The sequence below is a fragment of the Pleurodeles waltl genome, chromosome 10 (genome assembly GCF_031143425.1).
Source record: "Pleurodeles waltl isolate 20211129_DDA chromosome 10, aPleWal1.hap1.20221129, whole genome shotgun sequence".
In the NCBI taxonomy this organism is placed as follows: domain Eukaryota; kingdom Metazoa; phylum Chordata; class Amphibia; order Caudata; family Salamandridae; genus Pleurodeles; species Pleurodeles waltl.
Genome location: NC_090449.1, coordinates 340046855 through 340057312, shown reverse-complemented (window position 1 = coordinate 340057312; position 10458 = coordinate 340046855). Strand labels below are relative to the sequence as shown.

At 45.5% G+C, this 10458-nt stretch overlaps 1 protein-coding gene across 4 annotated transcripts in view; it reads left to right on the top strand.

Moving 5' to 3' along the window:
• Window positions 1-833: 833 nt before the first annotated feature.
• The window catches only part of LOC138261531 (uncharacterized), a 109184-nt gene continuing 99559 nt past the window's right edge, over window positions 834-10458 (top strand). For 2 of the 4 annotated variants that reach the window (XM_069210552.1, XM_069210553.1), the window contains exon 1: window positions 847-1187. In XM_069210552.1, coding sequence (XP_069066653.1) covers window positions 866-1187 — 322 coding nt within the window. In that variant the 5' untranslated portion in view covers window positions 847-865. Of the gene's footprint in view, window positions 1188-10458 lie in introns of all 4 variants that reach the window. The other 2 variants (XM_069210554.1, XM_069210551.1) reach the window with 2 other exon arrangements.

The following is a 10458-nucleotide window of genomic DNA, read 5'->3' as shown; positions in this document are numbered from 1 at the left end:
ACTGCAATGAATCATCACTCCATGTGACCTAATTGCTCACTGACTATGCTAATTAGCCTACTCCGCCTCTTCCCCCGCTGACCCACAATACATTTTTAAGGTCGAGCCTATGGGTGCATGCGTATGCGAGACACTGTTGTGATCAGTGAAGGGTTTGGAGCCTGCCCGTCGCTGATCATTTGTTGGTTTGCGTGGCAATCTTCTTTACAGCCTCGTAATTCGTCAAGGCATGTCTGCCATCATTTCCGTTCCTCAGTGTGGAGCAGGCATCAAGCACTAATTCGTTTCAACGTAATCAGGGCCCGTACACTGCTCCCAACTTGATCGAGGTACTATTTTGTTCTAAATTCCAGTGCCCCGCAAACCGAAGACTTGTGACTGGCAAAAACATGCCCAGTAGGACAAACAAAATTGAACAGTTTCCTTTTTTAAAGCTCATTTTATTTTATTTTGTTAAGTCGTCTTTTCTTGGTTTCCACTCATGTATTTTTTCCTCGTGGGCGCTGTTGTCAAAAGATGACAATTAACTTATTCGAAATATTCAAGATCCATTGCATTGAAAATGCTTGTTTTATGTCTGATATCCTGAAAACAGTGAGTGAATCGCGGGGTAATTTATCTGATCCACAACCCATGAAATTTAACCATCCTATCTTTCTGTAGAATGCCAGCCTTAGAAGAATGGAACCAACTGTGAGATCCTGCATTCGAGATCCTGCTTTCCACTTCTGCTTTGCAGCTTTAGCTGGAATTCAGGACAGATGAAGTGATGCACTATATTTCACTTCCGGACTACAAACTACCGCTGTTTCCGGATAAACAGACTTGTACGTCCGGGTCCTTTACTGCAGCAACAGAGGCAAAGATGGTGAGGCACCGCAGCACGGTGGATGAGAAGATGAAACTGCTGGAGGAGATTGACGCGATGGGCAACATCCAGCGCTTCATGTCCCCTCGCATGCAGACAACGCGGGCCGTGTGGAGTGTCATCAGCCAGCAGCTGGAAGGCAAAGGAGTGCAGTTCTCGGCCTCGCAGTGCCGAGTCACCTGGAGGGACCTGAAGCATAATTTCTTTAAGGACCTGACCCAGCAGGGCAGCACTTGGATGGTCAAGATGTCATCCTCCATCTACGAGAAACTGCTCGAGATGTGGAATAAAGCCGGTCGGCCCGAGGCCAACAAATCCCGTGAGTCAGTTCTGCTTATTGTTGCATGTTCAGGTTACCTGATTTGCTCGCCAGCCTTTTCTTTATTCACGCAAAGTCGATGCCATCGCGTGTGTGTTAATCAAACATTTAACATAACACCAGTTTGTTGTTGTCAGTCTTTTCTTCTGTTACGTGTGTGCATGCATACATCTCGTTGTTTTCCAGTGTCTTATGATTTCGTTTAATTTTAAACCTTTTTTGTTGGTGTGCGCTTGTTTCATTTTGTCATGCTATTGTTCTAGTTGATGTTGATATGTGCGCGTCCGCTATCTCCCATTACATTATTTAAATACACGTCTCTTCATGTCTCCGTGCACTTGTTAATTCCTCGCGGTTGCAGGCGTGGATGTGTTTTAATTTTGCGTGCACTTTGGCACCGTTCTTACGCAGATCTCTGTATCTTAATGATGCGTGTGGTCTCTTCCTGGGAGGTGTATTAATGTGGTAGTCCTATTTATCTGAATCAGAGCTAGATCTGGAAAGAAATACGCCGGGCACCCAAAATCTCAGGTCAATTTGCGACACTTGAAGCGGATAGAGGTCATGAAAAGCCATGAAATTCTGACAGTCAACTTGTACATTTGTTTTTGTAACTCTGCTGCACATCAGCGGCAAATCTGTTTCGGTTTCAATTGTTCACAAAGAAGGTGCATTTTAAACCAAGTTATGGAGAGATCTTGGTGTGCCAACACTTTTCAGGGGATGATAATAATAATAATGGTAAGGTAGGGCTGGTGATTGAAGTTCTATTTGTGCGGACAACTCCGACCACTGCGTTACGTTTTGAATTCCGATTTTGTGTTTTGCACGACCTGCACTCTTAGCACATATTGCCACCGGTAAAGACCATACGCGACTCTTGCTCCTTGTAACCATGTTTGTCTTAGGTAATATTTCCTGTACATTGACTTACACATTTGCGTGATATACTTTATCTGTATATGTTTGATGTAAAGCAGTCAGATACCGTTACATCGGAAGAAGCGTTATCCCAAAAAAGGTACTACAAAAAATAAAACAATAAGTGCAGTTTAACTTGTTATTCATTTAATTACTCATATGAATAGATAGATGCAGCTGACAATCGTACAGTGCATGCATATCTCTTATATACGGGGACTGGCCAAAGTCACAAACCTGCTGACTTCCTGTGTGTGCCTCCATTGCTTTGGCATGTAGGTGTTGGGCTCGTGATAGCTCTTAGTCTGTCTGATACTCAACTAAAAGGATGCCTGATGGCCCTTTATATCAGGCCTGTGTTTTTAACCCCGCTGGAAGTGAAAATAAAAAGGCTGCTTGGAACCCAATGTAGACAACATGAGGGCACTTCTGAATGTGTTGGCAAATGACACTGAGACGAATTCAGCATACTTTACTAAGACCAGGCCGGATCCTTCTCAATAATACCTGCAGGGTTTGGGACCCGACTGGATCCCACTTATTTCCTGCACTGATTTACATAGCGTGTGTTGGAATGAGGCTTTGTTGTGGGTAGTGTAGCTTTGCGACCTCGACTGTTAATGAATACACACGGAGACTTCTTGTGTTTGTAGCCACACCCGAGAGTGCGTCACCGCAGCTCTCTCTTTATTATATAGTCGTGCTCCGTGCCCCCTCCCGGACACGCAGAGCACGTTTTGCACACAAGGAGAGCCCGCATGGCTCTCCGCTTATTCTCTACATCCCCCCCATGTTTTACTTCACATGGAGATGAATTAACTGATTAACAAAAACCCTAAAAGAAACAAACTAAACAACAAACCCAACAAGTGCAGTTCAGTAACAACTGGTACACCATCTTTTCACACTGTCCTCTTCAGACGCCTGGAGACATTCTCACACTGTCCTCATCAGTCTCCAACAGTGTTCCGTCATCAAAAGAAGATGATGATATGTAGCTTATGACTATTCAACTTGACAGACAAAGTCTTTTAGCTTGCTGCTTGGTGCGGGATTGGGGCGTATGTCATACCTCGCACTTCTAGTGGGCACATACCCATGCCCCGGAACACAATTAGGCTGGGTTTGTTCGGTCACAGCTGATCCGGATGTACTTTCCATTTCTCCAGGTATCATTGATGGACCATCATTGGCATCCTCCATCTCGCATTCTTCTTCTTCTTCTTCTTCCAATTCTCTCCGGCCAGCCCTCCGAAAGTGTGACACATTTCGGGTCACTCTCTGTCTACCTCTGGACGCAGTTATCATGGACCCTTTTACTCCAATGATCTCCCATACTTCAGGCTCAAACGGTGTCCTAAACTTTCCTCCACCTCTCCTACATCTTATTACTACTCGATCGCCTTCTTGAAACCCTCGATATTTGGATCTTCGTTTCAAACTGGCCTTCTGATTAGTGATTACTCGTCGTTGTTGAGTTGCCTTGCCATCCAACGCAGGAGGTTTCCATTTGGCACCAGCAGGAATGCAGTCACGCGGGGACACCTTGAACATCAGAGCAGATGGAGCACACCCAGTAGTACTGTGAGGCGTTTGACGATAAGCACTCAAGAATTGATGCATACACTGTTCACTGTCTTCTTTCTGTTCAACTCCAATTCGGAGGGCCCTATTCAAAGTTCGCATAAATCTTTCAACATCCCCATTTGCCTGAGGCCAATAGGGCATTATCTTACGATGATGAATTGCCAACCCATCAAGATACACGCGAAACTCTTGCCCTTGAAACGGAGGCCCATTGTCTGTTCTGATTTCGTCGGGCAGACCAAACAATGCAAACGTCTTTTGCAGAACGGGTTTTACATTTTCAAACGCCGTAGACGATACCAACTCAACCACCGGGAATTTGGTATACGAATCAATTAGGACAGCCGTCAATCTTCTATCCGAAAAACTTCCGAAATCCATGCTCACCTTTGCCCATGGTTTCAAAGTGTCTGGTTCCGTTGCCACAGGGCAACTTGGGGGTTCCATCGATGTGATAATACAGGAGTGACACTTTCCCACCACGTCATCCACTTGCTTATCCATGCCAGGGAACCACACTTTGGCACGTAGCCTCGCTTTAGTTTTCCCAGCACCTTGATGTCCTTGATGAGCCAACTCGACCACTCTAGACCATAGACACTGTGGAAGTTCGATTCTTTTTCCTCTTAAGACCAAACCATCATTGTCTGTAGACAACTCATCACGCACCTTCCAGATACCTTGCATAGCCAACTTCTGACTTGAGCCCGACATACTGGTTTTTTCTAGAAAGTACTTCCACTTCTTATGGGTCAACGCCTCCTTGACATGACCCAGCACCACATCATCCCGGGTAGCAGCGACAATGTCAGCGATACGCAGAGCATTGGGACATGCCGACTGTACAACCATGCTGACAAAGACTTCGGTGCTTTCCTCATCTTGTTCTTGGTGTGCATCAAATACCTGTGGAGCAGGATGACGAGATAGATAGTCTGCAGGATTACTTGCCCCAGGGCGATACACGACCGTGAAGCGATAGGGCTGAAGTAGAACGGTCCATCTTTCAATTCTTGGGGGAGCAAGGCGTGGACTGCCCGCAAACAACGATACCAACGGCTTGTGATCAGTGACCACCTGAAATTCATGCCCATACAAATAGAGATGAAAATGGTGGCATGCCCAACGAATAGCCAGCGCTTCGCGTTCAATTTGCGCATATCTGGTCTCTACTGCCGACAGAGCCCTACTAGCAGATGCGACAGGGATCCACTCTTGATGCCTTTGTTCTTGCAATAACACCGCTCCTAGCCCAACGGGGCTTGCATCTACCACCACTTCTGTTCTCCTGCGGGGGTTGAAATAGGCCATTGTTGACCTATCAAGCAGTGCAGTCTTAATGTCCGCAAATGCCTTGTGAGCCTCCTGAGTCCAGTCCCAGCGATGTTGCCCTTTTGTGAGCTGTCGAAGAGGTTCCGCCATAGTAGCAAGTTGTGGTATAAACCTTCCACAATAGGTGGCCATTCCTAGAAAACTACGAACTTCCGTGGGACTTTGTGGAACGGGGGCCTGTCGGATCACCTCCGCCTTCCGTGGATCCACCTGCAGGCCATCTTTCGAGAAGATGTAACCAAAGAAATCTACAGACGTTTGATAAAACGCACACTTCTTTTTGTGTAACGTCAGTCCCGCGTTAGCTAACCTCTGCAAAGTCGATCTCAGATGACGATGATGCTCTTCTCTCGTCCGGGAATATATCAAGATATCGTCACTTAAATTGATCACTCCCGGTAATCCAGACAAGGTCTCTCTGATTGCATTCTGAAAAACCTCAGCAGCTGAAGACACTCCAAAGCTTAGTCTCTTATATCTTCTTAGCCCCACATGGGTTGAGAACGTGGTGATATTCCTACTTCCAGGGTCTAGTTCCAACTGATGATACCCCGCATTAAGATCCAGTTTCGAGAACCACTGGGCCCCATTTAGATCTGCAATGATATCATCCATTGTGGGCGTTATATGTCTCTCTCTTTTGATGGCTTTGTTTGGCAGCCTCATATCAACACAGAGACTAATTGCTCCCGGTTGTTTAGGCTTTGGCGCGATCACCAACGGTGACACCCAAGGTGTAGGTCCATCTACCTTTTCTATTACTCCTTGGTCCTCCAGAAGTTGCAATTCTTTCTCGGCAGCAGGACGCAAATGGAATGGTACTCGACGATGTCTTAGCGCCACCGGGACCACACTTCGGTCTATGTGCAGTTTGATGCGCTTTCCTTTCAGCCGTCCTAACCCTTCGAAGAGCTGCGAGAACTCATTGAGTAGTTGTTCCACTTGAGCTTCATGAACTTGACGTGCGAAGAACACCAATTCTAGCTCTTCCGCCGTGTAACATCCTAGTAGAGTGCCACGATCCCCAGACACCACATAAAATCTTGCATCCGTTGACTTACCCCCGCTATGCACTGACACCTCTACTGTTCCTTTGAGAGGAAGGGGGTCTCGTCCTCCATAGTTATATATCTTCGTCGACGTTGGAGTGAGTATCGGGGCCGGCACTAGCTTCTTGAAGAGAGTTTCATCCATGACATTGACAGATGCCCCTGTATTGATGAGCACAGATACAGGCATGCCATTTACTTGAACATCGCTCATGGGAGGCGATCTCTTTTTTAGAGGCCTCCCTCCCGTGAAAGAAATTACAAAGATGTCTTCTTCTTCGTCTTCATCGCATGCTGGTCCACTCACCATGACATGGTCCCTTACTTCTTCCGTGCTTTTGGATACAGCTCTAACACTAGCATCTTTTCCTTTCGGGTCTGTTGTCACATTTCTTCGGGATCTACACACTTTAGCAAAATGGTTTGCTTTACCACAGCGGTTGCACGATTGTCCTTTCGCCGGGCACCCCATTTTCGCTCGGTGCTCATATCCACAGCTTCCACAAACCCTGTCATTGGACTTGGCCAGGTTTGGATTACGCGGCGCTATCCGGCGTGTCTGGACGGCATCCACCTGTTCTTCCTTAACCTGGACAGGACGAGTTGAAGACGCTGCCACTAACGACTGGCCTCTTACGGCTGCCATGGCATCTGCTCGTACCGCAGATAGTTCATGCGACCGCGCAAGAATTAAAATATCATCGAGTGACATACCCTGCTGTCGAAGAATAAGCTTCCTCAAGGTATTGGATCGGCAACCTTGTATGATTTGCGCTCGAATTTCCTCTTGCTGGTTGAGTCCTGTGCACGAGCTCGCCAGCTTTCTCAACCTGGCATAAAACATATCCATTGATTCGACTTCTGTCTGTTGCACCTGTCTTAATTTAAAACGTTCAAAATCAGAATTAAGTTGAGGATCAAAATGTCTATTTAAAGCAGTCACCGCTGCATCAAAATCAGACTTATCTCCTGTATCAGGGAGAGAATCAAACAGTTCTTGCAGTTCATCTCCTCCCATCAACAGCATTACGGACCTACGTACGGCTCCATCTGTTTCTCTAGTTGCGCAAAAATAGTTTTCTAGGCGATTTATCCATAAGTGCCATCTAGGCGCAGCGGTGGCCGGGTCAATCAATTGGCTAAACGGTGGTAACGACGTAATTGAAGAGTGCAAACTGTTATTCACCTGTGTAGGGAGTTGGGGATTTCCTGGTGGTGGAGGTGGCAGATCAGCATTGTCTTGGGGCGGGGCACTCATACTTGCTCTTCTCACTGATTCACAGAATTTGAAATTTTATTTGATGTATTGTCTCTAGAACAATATTGACCAGATCCTGGCTCATACACATAGATAGAAGAGAGAGAGAAAAAAAAAACTCTCTTTATTTATTTAAATATTCTTTTTTTTTTTTTTTTTTTTTTTACTTCTCACAGGCTTCTGCCAGCCATTAATACCTGCACCTCTCACAGGTACTTGTCTCACGTGCAGAGGCGGTTGCCTCACTTTCTTATGCCTTATTTTTAATTTTACTTCGTTTCCCCAGCTCCAGGGGAAACACACAGCTCACTGCTCTTCGCAGCGGCAAGACAGCTACAGAGGGGACACCCGATCCCCTTGCACCTGCGTCACTGTTGCTCTCCTGGCAACAGGACGCTTAGAGCAGGCGCGCGCTCAATTTCAGGATTTCCGGCACAGAATACTTTAATTAGAACGCTCAACGGAGCGTTTCATTCATCATTTTTTTTTTCTTCGGGGTGGGGCAGGGCGTGTCACACTGGATATCAGAATCTCCCGGCACCAGGATTCCTCAATAAAAACGCTCGACGGAGCGTTTCTTTCCTTTTCTGGGGCGGGGCGTGTCTCCCCGCGTGTGGCGCACGGCGGAGCGTTTCCTTTTTTAAAAAAAAATAAATAAATAAACGAAGCAGGGCGTGTCTTCGCTTACTGTAATCGGCTTCCCGAGGCAGGGAGCCAAACCATGCACTCTCCGGAGGCACCAGACCGGGCAATCAGTTCTCCTCCAGGCGGCCGACACTGTTTTCGGTAGGTTTTTTTTTCCCGTTATTATTTTTTTTTCTCTTTTCACCGGTTTATTCCTCACTTGATGTACTCTTCTTTCAACACATGGGACATCGAGATCCCACCTTCGTCGCCATTGTAGCTTTGCGACCTCGACTGTTAATGAATACACACGGAGACTTCTTGTGTTTGTAGCCACACCCGAGAGTGCGTCACCGCAGCTCTCTCTTTATTATATAGTCGTGCTCCGTGCCCCCTCCCGGACACGCAGAGCACGTTTTGCACACAAGAAGAGCCCGCATGGCTCTCCGCTTATTCTCTACAGGTAGCACCGGTGTGCTTTGGGACAGACTATTGCTCACTATTATTTGTCTGCTTCTGTTGTCACCCCCTTTCTTTCCCTCTTCCTCTCCCACCCTTAACACGTCATCCTGCACCCCTCCATTGTGGCCATTTTAACCTTTGTTCCAGCACACATCTGCCACCAGTCCTCCTGACACATATTCCCCCATCAATGGATTTACTCCACCCTCATCATCTATTTCTGACCCCTTCTTCGTGGCAACACTTTCCCTGCCTCCCACATCACACGTCTCCCTGCCCTTGTCCTGGAGCCATGTTAGCAGCGTTGAATATACGTTGCTGAAGGGAGCTGTTACTACTACTTTAAATTGAGAATGGAGGCGGACTAAAGGACCAGTTCACTATACATATTGTAATGTCAGCATTGCCTTATAACCCTGTGGGATCCTGGCCTCAAATCTACACTGTAACAAAATATTCACCTAGGGATATTTCAGCATTTTGCAAGTTATTAACAATACCTTAAACGTTGCCAGTATTATTCTAAATATATGGCTCTTTAGGAATATATAATTTCACAATGATTCGTCGTCAGTATCCTCATCTGTGTTTGAATGCGGTGAATCTAAGACAACCGGATATTGAATATATGAAAACAATTTATTAATCAAATTAAATTTTCAAGTGTTACACAAAGTATGACGTCAATTTGATTCTTGGGTTATCACACTCAAACATAGGAACCAGTTCAGATACTAAAATGCTTGAGTCTCATAGTTCAAAGAATTGTATTTGTCCTTGTAAAATGTTGATTTTTGTGGGTACATGGCATAAATAATATTGTGTCTTGTTTTCAAAGCCCGAGGTAGTGGTGAATGGAGGTCACACTATACTTTCTCCCGGTCAAAACTGAAAAAGAAGAAAATAATCCTTTAGAATTTTTGAGGCTCCATACTCTCCTCCTAAAATATAGTTGGCGCATTTCAGTCTGTGCATATTCCAAGACCTCTTCATTCTTAGATACATGTAGCAAATATGTATAGATAGATATATATGTGTTTGTATATATGTGTGTACATGTGTATGTGCGTGTGTGTGTGTGTGTGTGTGTGTGTGTATGTATGTATGTATATATATAACTCTGGGTAGTTCCCAAGTTTAGGTAGTTTAGGTAGTGAGCAGCTCCTATATACTCCTTTATAGGGCACCCTGTTGCAGGTTAGACCGAACATTTACCACAACCACCCTTCTATCCCACCTCACTGGATCAGTGAAATGCTAAAGTATAAACCATCCACCAAATCTTACATCAAGAAGAAAGGGAAGAATTAATATAGTAAACCAATTGGCAGTATGTGTCATGGGATAGTACATTCAGACCGTCTATGTCCTGAGCAGGCCTTTGTGTTTAAAAATTTAAGAATGTGCAGATACCAGCAAAAGTGTAAGTATAGCACGAAGATCCAGTATAGTTAGGTTTCAATAAACATAATCACAACCACCTGACACCGATATGGCGTATACCACATGTACTGTGGCAGCACATGAGTAGATGAGGTGTGTCACGTTACAGCTCAGCCTAGTTATCTGCACTTATCCGTCATGGCTGCATGGGCTGTCTTCAGTTTTCTTGGCTAATCAGCCAATGGGGCCAAGACAGAGATGGATGCCAGTAGAGTGGCACCCATGTGGCACCGCTCCTCCTTAGACTGATGCAGTCACACTGAGGGGGGAGCCCACTGCAGTCAGTCAAAATTAATGGCAGGCACTGCAAGCCAACAACAGCACAGTGATACACACACACCTAGGGAACCCATAAGCCTACCTCCCATGTCCTCAGCACAATCCCATCCTAAACCTTTGAGAGCACAGCAGGCATATTCAGTTTATTTAAATCATGAGTTGGAACTCCAAAAGGGTCCACATGCAAATACAATACAAAATAATGCACAAAAAGACCCTAGAATTAAAATTTTAAAACCAGTCTAAAGCACTGCATTCTCTATAAATAAGTTACTTTCACTGAATTCCCTAATACGCTTCGCATCATACAAGCAGT